The 14,355-nt window shown below is 56.3% G+C and overlaps 1 protein-coding gene across 1 annotated transcript; it reads right to left on the minus strand.

Moving 5' to 3' along the window:
• Nucleotides 1–1,191: 1,191 nt before the first annotated feature.
• Nucleotides 1,192–9,216, minus strand: Lrfn3 (leucine rich repeat and fibronectin type III domain containing 3). The gene is made up of 3 exons (XM_051162696.1): nucleotides 8,724–9,216; nucleotides 6,001–7,428; nucleotides 1,192–1,810 (listed from the first exon to the last, which is right to left on the minus strand). The coding sequence occupies exons 2-3, from the start codon at nucleotides 7,410–7,412 to the stop codon at nucleotides 1,345–1,347; spliced, it is 1,878 nt and encodes a 625-aa protein (XP_051018653.1). The 5' UTR covers nucleotides 7,413–7,428; nucleotides 8,724–9,216; the 3' UTR covers nucleotides 1,192–1,344.
• Nucleotides 9,217–14,355: the final 5,139 nt, after the last annotated feature.

The following is a 14,355-nucleotide window of genomic DNA, read 5'->3' on the forward strand; positions in this document are numbered from 1 at the left end:
CCATCCTCCCCCCAGCCCTGCTCTTTATCCTCACTGCAACCTTTATATTCAGTGGCAGCTTGGGACGCTCTTCACCTGCCCATCCTCCTGCAGCTGTCAGAAGGTTTCCGTCTCTTCTTTAACTACGGAAGCCCCAATGGTTCAATCTTGGGACCCCCCCTCCCAGAGTCTTTTTTTTGGGGGGGGGCAGGGTCTCATGCTGTAGCTTCAGTCTGTCTTTGAACTTGTAGTTGAAATCCCTTTGCCTCCGTTTCCTGAGGTGCAAGTATTATAGGTGTGGGCCACTATGTCTGCTAAGCCCTGGTTTCAATCCCTGGCCCCAACATTTAGCTATATCTGTTCTCCACTAGTCTTCCCTGGTTCCCACGTCTACAGAGTCCCACACTGACCTTGGAGCATCCTCAGCTGGGCCCCGCCCCCTGGTCCTGAACCCGGCCTGCATGCAGGACTTTCCCCCTGGCTAGAGCCCAGAGCCTCACTCTGGGTTACCCCCCCCCCATGGCCTCTGAGCTCTGTAATCCATCCACCCACTTTCTCAGATGGCTCTGCCATGCATGTCTTCTCTTTTCTCCCAACCCTTCCCTGGTCCAAGTTGGCCCTGACCTGCCCAGACCCTTACAAGAGCTTTTCCCACCGAGTCCCGGCCGCTTCTGCCCCTCTTTCCTCAAGCAACACTAGAAAGATCTTCCTAAAGTTCAAACCTGGCCCGTCTCCCTGCCCCCACCCCCAGCATCCTCCATCAGGCCCAGAGACTCACTCACTGTGAAGGTCCTGACTCCTCCCACCTCACCCTTACCACAGCGACCCGACCCCGGTGCCATGGTCATCATTACTTAAGCTGAGCCCTGCTGAGCCCTCCGCCTGGAACGCCCTGCTGATCTCTGCCCAGTGATTCCCTCTTCAGATATGCCACTTAGATTATATCCCTCCTCTTCCAACGAGCCCGGTGCCTCTTCCAGGGTATGCAATCCCCCAGGCTCCTCTCAACCCTGCCTTGTGGAGAACAGGTGTCTAAACATGCTTCCCATTAGACTGAAGGCAGGTCACCTCGAGACACTGACGCGCAGTCCCTGCAACGCCTGTTGCCCGAATGGATGACTACCCTCAGCGCCCCAGCAGTCCCCCTCAGTCCCCCCCCCCCACACACAGACAAGGGCAAAGGCACAGCCCAAGCTTAGAAAAATAGGACTTTCTTGTAGTGCCCCAGTGCCCCGACGCCCTCCCCATCAGAGTTTTAAAAATCGTGAGCAATTTGGTGAGTCTCCGAGGCCAGGTCCCGAGGGGTGTGTGTCTGGATCCTGTTGTCCCAGGGGCCAGAGGAATCATAGAAGTGGGGTCCCCCAGCTAGGGTCCTGCAGGTTCGTGGCTGGGCCCCCAGGGTTCACAGTCCAATTGGACCACAGTATGGGCCCTGGGTGCAGCAGGCTCAGGGGCAGGTGCGCTGGGCGCTGGGCCCAAGGCTCCGTTGGTCTGGGAGCAAACACTGCTGACGGGTGCTGCGGCCTTGGCCTTGCCGGGTGGCTGGCCACCGTGCACCTTGTAGCGTACAAGCAACACGAAGATGAAGACCAGAACTGAAGCCACGATGACGCCCCCCAGCGCGATGATCATGGTGCCGCCCAGGAAGGGCGCGTGGGGAGCCGCGCAAGGCCGCAGCGCGGGCTCCGTGGAGAACCGAGCGCAGCCCACTGGCCGCGTGGCTGTCAGCCCCGTGGCGCTGTCCTCGTAGACCGCGAGCACGCATAGGTCATAGGTACGGCCTGACGCCAGGTCGGTCAACAGGAAGGAGCGACTGTCCGCCGGGATCATCCTGGGGGGGGGGGGGAGTGTTCGGAGGGCAGCAGGTGAGGACTGTGGTTACCCGGCATTCCTGCCCCCCACCCTGCCCTCACCCTGTGCCTCCCTCCAGCCATGTTCCCTGCACCCCTGACACCTCTACCCAGCACCCTGACTTATTTTGCTTAACAGCTACAGGCTCCTCGAGCTGGGCTAGCCAATTTCACTGTTACTCTCCCTCTGACCATGCAAATTTGCTGAAACTGTATGGATCTCCCACCCTAGTCCCCGGCAGCCTAAGACCTTCCAGTCACTGCTTTCTCAGATTTAGTCCACAGTCCTTTTATCAGGAAGCCCTAAAGCTGTCAGCCCTCTTGGCGCCTAACCTCCTGCCCTGTTCTACCAAGTCTTTTTGTTTGTTTGTTTGTTTGTAGTCTTGGCTGTCCTGGACTCGCTCTGTAGACCAGGCTGGCCTCGAACTCACAGCGATCCGCCTGCCTCTGCCTCCCGAGTGCTGGGATTAAAGGCGTGCGCTGCCACCGCCCGGCGCCTGCCCTGTTGCCTCTCGGGTTGGTTCACTGCCCCACTTTACTCTAACCCTGTCTCTGATTCCTGGCCCCGCCTCCCGGAGACCTGCTGTGTAGCCAAGGCTGGCTCATATCTTGTGAAGGTCCTGCCTCAGCCTGCAGAGTACTGCACCTGACCAATACCGGCCCCCCCTTTCTCTAGCGACCCAGCCATCCTTCCTCCAGACTTCTGTTTGCTTTATGCCCTTGAGGGAGGGGAGGGGTGCACCATTGCTGGGGTGCTGCTACGCCAGATGGATGTGTCGAGTGGGTACAGCTGCCATTCCACTTCCCAGCTCCAAAAACCCATTTTGCTATATTGTCCTCGGACGGAGGACACGCTGGACATTAACCTGACAAGGGCGGATGCTACAGTCCCCTCACAGGAGAAAGGCCGGGAAGTGATGGCGCCTTTTTTTCAAGATGGGAGTCTCACGGAGCTTAGCCAAGGCCGGCCTGTAGCCAAGGCTGGCCTTGGGCTCCTGACGACCCTCCTTCTGACTCCATAGGACTGATGGACAGGCATGCGCCCCATGCCTGACGGGCTGACTTCTTTAGCTGTTTTATGTCTCTCTAGTGTGCAGCAGCGGGACCCCTCTACCCTAACCACTGGACCCCTCTACCCTAACCACTGGACCCCTCTACCCTAGCCACTGGACCCATCTACCCTAGCCACTGGACCCCTCGACCCTAACCACTGGACCCCTCTATCCTAACCACTGGACCCCTCAACCCTAACCACTGGACCCCTCGACCCTAACCACTGGACCCCTCTACCCTAGCCACTGGACCCATCTACCCTAGCCACTGGACCCCTCGACCCTAACCACTGGACCCCTCTACCCTAACCACTGGACCCCTCGACCCTAACCACTGGACCCCTCGACCCTAACCACTCAACTCCCCTGCCCTCTGCTGCCTGATGTCCTTCTAGCTTGCCAATAAATTCCCCCCTAGCCTCATTGCCTTAAAAAAAAAAAAAAAAAAAAAAAAAAAAAAAAAATATATATATATATATATATATATATATATATATATATATATATATATATATATATAAAATGTTCTCCAGTGAGCCCTTGAGAGACTCACCAGCTCAGATTTCCTTTTCTCCCTGTTGCCTTATTTTTTTTCCGAGACAGGGTTTCTCTGTGTAGCCCTGGCTGTCCTGGACTCGCTTTGTAGACCAGGCTGGCCTCGAACTCACAGCGATCCTCCTGCCTCTGCCTCCTGAGTGCTAGGATGAAAGGCGTGCGCCACCACTGCCCGGCTTCAATTCTCTTTTCACCTCAGTTTCCAGGTTTCTGTTTAGCCCTACCTGTGTGGACATGTCCGTGTGCGCGCGCATGCGTGCATGTCCATGTGCACGTGTGTGCCCGTGTGTGGTGTGAGTCAGCCTTCAGCTACGTAGTTCCCAGGCTGCCCCAGAACTCTCACTCCCCTTGCCTCAGTTTCCCCAGAGCTGAGATTAAGGTACGCCCGCGCTGATCTTCCTCCCAATGTTCCCACCCAGTTCCTCTGCTTTCTCTCGTCTTCAGGACGCCCTGATGGAGACTGGGCTAGTTTGAAAATCTGTTTTACTACTCAACTGCTTTAAGGAGAGCAACACAAGGAACTCCATAAATGACCTGTGGCAGGGTGGCTGCCTCTAGATTGTCCTGCTCCCCGCCAGGCCAGATGGCCCACCCTCCATGCAATCTCCTGAGCAATGTCTCAAAAGAGGGGTGCAAAAGCTAGTGTCATCCTTGGCTTACATGGCCAGTTCCAGGCCAGCCAGATCTAGCCTGAAAAGAAAGAGGAGCGGGAGTGGAGGGAGAGAAGGAGGGAAGGGGGAAAGAGACAGGGATGGAGACAGAGAGACTGGGGGTTAGGACTGAGAAGGCGGGATCTTGAGGTATGGCCACGGTAGGGGAGGGATCCACTGGGTTTGCGAGGTGCTAACCTAGTCCTTGGACGGTTACGGTCATTTTGGGGCTGTGCCCTTGGCCCAGCCTGGTCACCGAGGACAGGGAGTCACCAACAGCTGCCCATACAAGGTGAGACTTTGGTGAGGAGTGTCAGCCACCACCGTTTCAAGCCACTTGTGGTCAGAGCAGATGGACCAAATGCTGTCTGGCTTGCAGACAGAAGCTATACCGACTGGCCTTTTGGAGTGTGTAAATTCCAGGCCATGTGCAAACTCTGGGCTGTGTTTGCAGCTATGGAAGAAACACAGAACCCCGCCCCCCGCCCCCAGACTGGTAACTTCTGCCCACACAGCAAGCAGACTAAGGTTTGGATGGTTTGGTTTTTGAGACAAGGTCTCACTGTTTAACCTAGGGTGCCCTTGAACTTGCTATCCTCTTGTCTCAACCTCTTTGGAGCTGGGGAAAAGAAAAGAAAACAAAAAACAAAAAACAAACAAACAAACAAACAAAAAAAAAAACCAGACTGTTACGCATTGACACACCTGACCTGGCTTAGATTTGATTTAGCAAACCAAAAATTAAGATGTTACTCTTTGCCAGAACTTTGACAGGTCGGGTTCACGTGGCACAAACCCAAGTCAACACTCTATTTAACCTTCTCCCAACATTTTGCCACTTAACCTCTGCTCTTATCTCCTCCCTTTCTGCCGTCTCTGCCCATCTCTGCCAGTTCTGCTTCTTCCCACTTCCTCTTTGGGGCAGTGTTCACTACCAACTCCCTGGCCACTTTCGAATTCCCCGTGTAGACCAGGCTGGCCTTGAATTTCTCACAATCCTGCGTCAACCTCAAGCAAACTTCAGCCGGGGCAGTGGTGGCGCACGCCTTTCATCCCAGCACTCGGGAGGCAGAGGCAGGAGGATCGCTGTGAGTTCGAGGCCAGCCTGGTCTACAAAGCGAGTCCAGGACATCCAGGGCTACACAGGGAGACCCTGTCTCGAAAAACAAAACAAAACAACAAAATAAAACAAAACATACAAACAAAAAGACCAAACTTCCTGATAAAATTTGTTTTTAGTCTCCCATTCCTCCCACAACCTCGTTGACTTTTTCTTTTTTCAGTGCAGGGCCTAGACCTCAGCGCCACACGCATGCTATCTGCAGCGCCCTCTCTGAGCTACACTAAACTGCTGTTAGCCATTAACTTCTTAGTCTTCTGGCCTGTTTTTTTGTTTTGTTTTGTCTTTAACGTTTGCTGCCTGATTTCTTTGTATGTTTGTTACCAGTTATTTTCACAGCTTTATTTCTTTCTGCTTCTGCAGCCTGATTTATTTATTTATTTTGGTTTTTCCAGACGGGGTCTCTCTGTGTAGCCCTGGCTGTCCTGGACTCACTTTGTAGACCAGGCTGGCCTCAAACTCACAGCGATCCGCCTGCCTCTGCCTCCCGAGTGCTGGGATTAAAGGCATGGGCCACCATGCCCGGCCTGATTTTTTTTTTTTTTTTTTAATTATTGCGATTGATTGAGAGTGCTACCTTGCCGTCTGGCCGACTTACCTTCCTTATCTTATTTCCCTTCATCGTATCTGTCCTATTCCTTTCACCCTTTTTCTGCCCGAAAACCCGGTTGTAGTCGCTGTCTGGTTTCGTGCAACCTACGGCATCGTTTGTCTGATGTGGTTCACTACGGGGTGTTCCTGGGTGGACCCACAACGCCCTGCCCCCCCCCCCCCCCACTGCCAGGCCCCTGTACCTGTAGACAAGGATGTCGTCCGCTGAGCTGTTGTATTGAATCTGGTACATGCGGATGCCTGGGACAGGCCTCTGATCCGGCCACTGGACAAGAGCTGCTGTGGCCCCATGCTCAGTCACTTGGACGCCACGGTCAGTAGGGGCCACGGTGTCCGCCACTTTGGCGGAGGCCGAAGCAGCAGAAGGCGGGGTGAGTGCATCAGGATCCCCGTCCCTAGGGGGATCACAGCTGGTGCTATTGGCTAGTTGGGGAGGTGGAGGGGGACCCACGGTCAGCTCAACGGCAGCAGTGGCCTCACCAGCGGCATTGGCGGCAATGCAAGTAAAGATGCCACCGTCCCCAGGCTCGGTGACCAGTAGCTCCAGCGTCCCGTTAGGGAAGGCACGGGCGCGGCTGGAGTTGCCCAGCAGCCGACCCTGGGGTGACACCCAACGTACCCGTGGCTCCGGGTCCCCTACCGCCCGGCATCGCAGGGCAGCTGGACGACCCGCCGGCACCGCCAGGGGAGGCGAGCGGTGGGTCACCACCGGTGGCTCACACACAAACTCCTCCTCACCCACGGCCCAGAAGTAGCGGCCCCCCAGAGCAGGTGGCGAGGCGCAGGCCTCGAGGTCATCCTCCCGAGCCAGGCGCCGCAGCCACACCAACTCACAGTTGCAGTGCAGCGGGTTCCCGCCAAAGGCCAGGACCAGAGCGGAGGCCGGTGAGCCTCGGGGCCGGGCAAGCAAGGGCAGGCGGGAGAAGAGTGGGTCGGGAGGGATAGTGGTCAGGCGGTTGGAGGTCATGTCCAGTCGTGCCAACTTGTGCAGGCGGGAAAAGGCTCCAGCAGGCACCGAAGCCAGCAAATTGTGGTCAAGGCCCAATGTATTGACGTTGCCCAGGCGACCCAGGGCTTCCCAGGGTAGTTGCTCAAGGTTATTGTAAGAGAGGTCGAGATCCTCCAAGGTCTCGGCACAGTCGTCCAGGGCACCAGCTGCCAGGGCGGCCAGCTGGTTGTTGCTCAGGATGAGGTGTCGCAAGTTGACTAGGCCACGCAGCTGACCCTCGCCCAGCGAAGTCAGTCTGTTGCCGTCTAGGTGCAGGGCCCGCAGGGCGCGCAGGTCGGCGAAGGCGCCGGCGGCCACGTGGCGGATGGTGTTTCTAGACAGGCTCAGATGCAGCAGGCCCGTCATATTGGCCAGGTCGCGGCGTCGCACTGCCGCGATGAAGTTGTCTGCCAGGCGCAGCTCTGCCGCACGGCGATCCAGCGAGGGCGGCACAAACAGGAGGCCCGCCCCTGGGCACAGCACACTTAGGGGCAGCGACTGGGTCTGGCAGCGGCAACGGCGGGGACAGGGGCTGGATGCCGGCTGGGGCGGAGAGGAGGCGGGGGCCAGCGGTAGGAGGCAGAGGAGCAGTGGGAGGACGGCCATCGCGGGCAGGGGTGGCCTGTGGAGAAGAAGAGAAGTGTCAGGGCTGGCTAGGGCCGGAAGAGGAGCCTTAGACGGGCCGGCGTGAGCTGGAAGTGGGAGAGATGCTTATACTGTGGTCAGAGACGCGTCGTGAAGGCACAGAGAGGGTCAGGCATGAACAGCGATGGTTAGAAAGCTCGCCTGTAATCCCAGCACTCGGGGAGGCAGAGGCAGGCGGGTCTCTGTGAGTTCGAGGCCAGCCTGGTCTACAAAGTGAGTGCAGGACAGCCAAGGCTACACAGAGAAACCCTGTTTCCAAAATGTAAAAAACCAAGAAGAAAGAAGGAAAGAAAGAAAGAAAAAGAAAGCTGGCTAGCGATGGGTACAGGTGGGCAGACTAAGACAGACGGTCAAGGGGGGCAGGTGGCAAGGTCAGGCATGGCCAAAGAGGACAGATGAGCCAAGAGAGGGGCAGGTCAGAGCTGGTCCTTCTAGGTCGGGACAAAGAAAGACTAAAGAGTTTTGACGCGGCCAAGAGCCAGTGAGATAACTGGAGGAAAGACAGACAGATGGACCAGAGGCAGCAGGGGACCAGGAGGGTGCAGAGAGCGGTGGTGAGACAAAGTGGAATGGTCAGAGATGGCCAGATGGGGGTGGAGGGCCGACGGGGAGTTAGAGCCAGGGTAGAGGGAAGAGAAGAAAGCCAGTGGAAGGAGGAGAGTGGCAGGAGAGACCAAAAGGGTGCCTAGGAGAAGAGTGGCGGAGACATGGCTAGCGATGGCCACGGACCCAGCCTAGGAGCCAGGGGGTGGGCAAAAGGCAAGAAAGCCAGTGGACCAGAGACAAACAGTGACAGAAGTGTGGAGAGAGAGAGAGACAGAGACAGAGACAGAGAGGCAGAGAGAAGCAGGGGACAGGTGTGAGTGAGACCAGAGATAAGACAAGTGGACAAGGGTGTCAGGGCTGGTCACATAGGAAGGGGATCAGGCATTGTCACTGAGAGGAGAGGCGGAGTGTGTGTGTGTGGGGGGGGGGGACAGAGCGCATACTGAGATGGTCAGCCGGTGAGACGCTAGAAGGTGGTGGGGGTGGTGGCAGTGTGGAGATCTGGGATGCCATCTGCTGGGCCAAGGAGGTCAGAGAGGGGCAGAGCCGGGGGCCACGTGTCCAGAGAGCGTCGGAAACACACTCATGGAACAAGCTTTCTCTCAAGGGAAAAACCCTTAAAAAAAAAAAAAAATGCCACAGGGCACCCGGGGCCCTCACCTGCTTCCACCTGTAGCCCAGGAAACCCCACCCCGCACCCCAAGTCATGTCCCTCAATGGCCTTACCTGAGCTGGAAGCCACCCCAGGGAGCAGAGTCCTCAGGCTCCAAGGGGGGGTGAGAGGTCAGAATGCTGGAGGCGGCATCTGGTCAAGCCTCCCCTGTCCCCAGGGCCTCTGTGGAGGAACTGTCGGGTCTCAGCTTCAATAGGTTGCGGAGTCTCCACACTTGATTCTTGGGGTCCAGGACCACTAAAATTGGGCCTCAAGAGTGCAGTATTAGAGACCAAGGCCCCAACGGTTGCTTAGGATCGGATCTCTCTCAGCACCAGGCTTGAGATACCACACAGCCAGATGGGGAAGTTTTAGGGTGAATTCCAAGTCCGGTCGGGATCCTGTTGGGATCCTAGGGTGCTGAGTCAAGATTTGGAGGTCTCTAGCCCCGGATTTGAGCACCCGGGTCTGTGGCGAGGACTTCGGGTTCCTCAGAATCCACGGTTCTGATCTTGGAATCGAAGGCCCGAATCCCAGGATTTCAGTTCCCAAAATAGTGGGGGGTGGGGGGTGTCCCAGGTATAGATTTGGGGATTCGCGCCCAGATGTCACCCAGACAATTCAGAGTTCAGCCCTCCAAATCTGAGGGCTTAGATGCCAGATCTTGGGGTCCCAGATCCAAAACCATGGGGCTCAGTCCCCAAATCTTGGGGTTCCCAGGAACAGATGTCGGGATTCCAGCCCCAGACACTGAGGTTCGAGGTCCAGGTCTCAGGGTTCCAAGGCAGGAGCTCAGGGTGCTGATCCCAAATCAGGGTCCCACGCCTCGGGGGTTTTCAAGAGTATCTGGATTCGATCGCCGGCTGCAAGCGCCCCCTTCCTTCCCCTCCCCGATGTCGGGGTGCCGGCCCAGGGTCTGGGCAGCAGCGGCGCGGCCTGCAGGGGGGACTGGCCCAGAAACAGTGGGTCTGCAGCGGAGGGTAAGGGGGGCAGCCGGGCAGCTCTAAGGCCAGGGTGGGGCGAGGCCTGGGCGCGGACAGACGGACAGACAGACAGGGCCACGCGTGTAGGGGGGACCCGAGCACCGCAACGCAGGCCGGGGCGCAGGTGGGGGGGAGGGGCCGCGCTCAGAGACCCCTCCCCCGCCGGGGCCAGGGCGGGGGCCGGGCGGGGGCCGGGCAGGCGGGCCGGGTCCGGGTGCTCCCGCGGCCTCCTCGCCGGGAACCCAGGGCCGTGCGCGCGCCCGCGCTTAAAGGCGCAGGCCTCGCGCGCACGCCCGTGCTTAAAGGCGTAGGCAGCCCCCCTCCGCCCTCCCCCCTTCTCTCAAAGGCGCGCCCCTAGCACCACCTTCCATGGAGACGCCCCCGGAGCTGTTTGGATCTCCCTGAAAAAAGACAGACAGACAGACAGACAGACGCTGGGGCAAAGAGACAGAGCTGGAGCAGATAGAGGCTGGGAAGATGGGCATGCTTAGATGAGAGATCGGACTAGGAGGGGAGATATAGAAATACATTGGAGAAAGGTGAACACACGTTGACAGTGAGAGCCTCAGAAACAGAGACGGGAGGCAAGGACAAGTCAATATCCCCCACCTCGTAACTGAGCAAGCCAGTGTCCAGTCCTCGTTCATAATCCTTGTACATAACCCTGTACCCAAGGAGTCCACACACCCGTCTCCTGCCCCCACCCCTACCCCCCACCCCGCCTCCCCTCCATCTCAGCACCACCTCCCCAGGGAGTCTTCCTAACCCGGTTCTGCAACAGATTTGCTCTTTTAAGCCAGAGGGGCATCATTTCACTGGTTGGGAGGAGGGAAGTTGGCACTAAGACCTGTGTCTCCTGAGATTAGGGACGGAGCTCAAGACGCATCGACCAGAGATTCTGTAGAGGAGAGGGGGACAGGGTAAGAAATGGGTCAGAGTCAGGAGGCTGGACAGGTTGACCCAGAGAAATGTGGTTTTTTTGTTTTGGTTGTTGGGTTTTTTTTGTTTGTTTTGTTTTTTTTTTTGTTGTTGTTGTTTTGTTTCATTTTGTTTTTTGGTTGTTTTGGTTTTTTCAGACAGAGTTTCTCTGTGTAGCCTTGGCTGTCCTGGACTTGCTTTGTAGACCAGGCTGGCCTCGAACTCACAGCGATCCGCCTGCCTCTGCCTCCCCGAGTGCTGGGATTAAAGGGGTGCACCACCACCGCCTGGCTTCGCTGTCTTCTCTTGTCTCTCTCCTCTTCCATGGAAGACCCTGGTTGGAACTGGTCCCATGTTCTTCTAGCAGATGGTGCGTCGGGAGGAGAGGTGTCGGGTGATGGCCCACAAGCCTGACCCGGGCGCTTGGACATAAACATGAGATGGAAGCCGTGTTGCAAAGGTGACACAGCCTGGGTGACCAGAGCTGGGCCCGGAGCTAAGGCGCGATCTGAGCGGAGGAGTGTAGTGACCTTGGAGGCGCCGCCTAGATAGATGTCCGTCCACCCTGGCCTTTGTCCCCCAAGCTTTGCTGAAGGTTTCGGAATACACTTTTGGCTCCTTCTGCTTTATGTCTATTGAAAAATTGCAGCTAAAATTAACTCGGCCCTGGGGCCCGCCTTTCCAGATCATTAGCAAAGTTCATCAGCGATCCTGGCCCCGCACAGTGGATAACAGACGCTCGACAGCCCAGAAAAAGGCTGCAGAAGCTTCAGAGACACCGCTGGGTGGTGGAAACACCTGGAGGAAGTCCCAAGAGTAGAATTCAGTGAAACCAGGGGACGGGGGCCACGAGGGTTGGCGCCAGGAAACTGAGGCAGGGAAGACAGAAGAGTTCAGCAGGAAAGAGAAACGGCATAGACGCGATTTGGTGGCGATGAGGCTCCTTTTCCAGCCAGCTGGGGCTCAGTTCTGCTGGAGAAGGTTACGGAACCTTCAGAACACATCAGGGTTGCAAAGCTAGTGCTGCTGATCCGGGTACCACGTTCGGATGCTCCCGGGACAAAACCAGAGTTGCCCGCCACAGCCGGACCCAGGCCAACCGTGGCGCACGCCTGTAATCCCAGCACTCGGGAGGCAGAGGCAGGCGGATCGCTGTGAGTTCAAGGCCAGCCTGGTCTACAAAGCGAGTCCAGGACAGCCAAGGCTACACAGAGAAACCCTGTCTCGAAAAACCAAAACAAGCAAACAGACAGACCAAAGAGCTGTCCGCCCTGGCACAGCTCAGCTGAGGCCTGGTGGGTGCAGGGGATGCTTGGAACAAGGAAGCAGAGGCAAGGATGCTGCCATTAGCTCAGCAGCTTCTGTGATTGTTTGGCCATGGTTGCAGTAGTTAACACTTGTGATGGTCATTTTTGACCCTTCGTTCCTTTGACTGGATTTAGAATTGCTCACGAGGGACTGAAGAGATGGCTCAGCGGTTTAGAGCACTTGCTGCTTTTGCAGAGGGCTGGGGGTCCGGTCCCCCAGCACTTACATGGTGGCTTGCAAGCGTTTCCAACTCTAGTTCCTGGGATCAGACGCCCTCTTCTGGCCTCTGCAGGTGCCAGGCAAGGGCGTGGTACACATAAGCAGAACACTCACATAAAAATAAAAATAAACAAACCTTTAAAAGACAAATAAATAAAAGGCTTCCTGAGACTCAGGCATAAAGGCACAGACCCGTAATACCACACTGGACCATCACTGGTTTGACGCCTGGATCATGTAGATCCGGACACAAATAAAGCAAAAAAGCCAGGTGTGGTGGCACACACTTTTAGTCCCAGCACTTGAGAGGCAGAGTCAGAAGTACGTCTGAAAGTTCAAGGCCAGCTCGAGCAACACAGTAACTCCCAGGCCATCCTGGAGATAGTGTCTTGAAAAACGAACAAACACGCCAGGTGGTGGTGGCTCACGTTTGTAATCTCAGCTGATTACCCGGGAAAACCCGGGAGGCAGAGGCAGGCGGATCGCTGTGAGTTCGAGACCAGCCTGGTCTAAAAAGCGAGTCCAGGACAGCCAGGGCTACACAGAGAGACCCTGTCTCAAAAACCAAAGAGCAGTCAGTGCCTATAACAGCTTGACTTTAGTTTTTATTTGTGTGTGTGTATGTGTGTGTGTGTGTGTGTGGGCATGTGTGTGTGTGTGGGCATGTGTGTGTGTGTGTGTGCGTACACACATACAAGTACACACATACATGCACGTGTGTGTGACCTGTAGAAGGCAGAAGCGTGTGTTAGACCCCCTGTAGCTGAAGTTTCAGGCAGCTGGCAGCTGCCCACCAGTTTGGAATGCCAAGCACATTAGAAGGCGGTGGCGTGAAAGGGGTCTGGGTGGAGCAAGTGGGTCATTGGCGCCCGCCATTGCAGCCTGTATCTGCCTGCCTTTTGGCTCTTGGTGCTCGAAACTGCTGAGCCATCTCTCCAGGCCACGATTGCTCCTCACTTAAGTTGCCTTTTTCCAAGTGTTGGGTCACTAGAGAGAAATCTAACTAACACAACACTGCAGTAAAAACAGTGACCTGGGCAACCCAGGGCCTGTACCCCAAAGGGGAGAAGTCCCAGAGTGGCCAGGGACAGGATGGGAGGAACCTGGCTTAGCAAGGACTGAGGAAACCCCGGCCATGGTGGACATGGTGGATAGGATGTGACAGGGAAAGCAAGGGCACAAATAACGAACCCCGTGGTGACAAAGCACAGGCTGGAGTGGTTCAGGCTGTGACTACAGGGTCAGACGCTGGGACCTCCTAAGGAACCCCAACCTGGGGTGCTTCCTAAGGACCCCCAACCTGGGAGGCTTCCTGGAATCAGGGATCGCTGTGCTGAGACCTGGAGAAGAAGTCCTAGCGAGCAGGGGACTCCTTACGCTGTACGTGTGCAGCAGCTCGCCTGGGGCGACACGCCATCACACGTGCAGCCTGGGTGCCCACACCGTACCACGTGGGTCTGCATGTGCTGTAACCCCTCATTAGCTCCTGGAAGGGGATCCTAGTGGGACGGCTATTTGGGGGGGCTCTGCCTAATTGCTGCATTTGCTTAATTGCCACATCTGGAGGAGAAGGGCAGAAACAGTGAAACAGCAGAAAGAATGAGGTTAAACTGGGGAGTGCTGAGGAGGCCCTGGGGTAGCGGGGTGCGGGCAGGGAGAAAGGAGCCTGTTTGGATCCGAGCACAGTTCAGTACACACAGAAATCATTGCGCCCCGCCCCTCTCCCAGTATGCACAAGCATGCCCACGTCACAAAGGACGCACACCTTTGTACAGTGTGTACTCTGAGGGCTATGGGAGCATACGTGTGCTGGCATGCATGCATTCGGATGTGGGGACACACGCACAGGTGCACACTCAGACCTGAACCTCTGAAACACACAGTCATTCATAAAGTTTGGTTTTTTGTTTGTTTTTCTGAGACAGGATCTCTCTGTGTAGCCTTGGCTGTCCTGGACTCACTTTGTAGACCACGCTGGCCTCGAACTCACAGCGATCCTCCTGCCTCTGCCTCCCCGAGTGCTGGGATTACAGGAGTGCGCCACTACACCCGAGCGCCACAAATAAATCTTAACAGCGACAATAACAGACCCTAAATACCCACAAGGATGACTACACACATGCGTGTGTTCACTCAAGCACACACACACACGGGTGCATATGTAATGAGTGAGTGACATCTGCCAATCCGACAAAGGGACAGTGTCTCATAGGAGGATTTTGGCCCCTTCCGAGTCAGAGTTTTCAGGATAAAGAGGATGAAATTAGCGTCCTCCTAT

The sequence above is a fragment of the Acomys russatus genome, chromosome 19, assembly GCF_903995435.1.
Source record: "Acomys russatus chromosome 19, mAcoRus1.1, whole genome shotgun sequence".
In the NCBI taxonomy this organism is placed as follows: domain Eukaryota; kingdom Metazoa; phylum Chordata; class Mammalia; order Rodentia; family Muridae; genus Acomys; species Acomys russatus.

What these genes read in the sequence shown, in the direction of transcription:
- Lrfn3 (XM_051162696.1), bottom strand. Translation starts at nt 7,412, where the DNA reads ATGGCCGTCCTCCCACTGCTCCTCTGCCTCCTACCGCTGGCCCCCGCC. An exon ending in GACGACATCCTTGTCTACAG is followed by an intron (nt 1,811 to 6,000) that starts GTACAGGGGCCT and finishes CCCCCCCCCCAG; the next exon opens with GATGATCCCGGCGGACAGTC.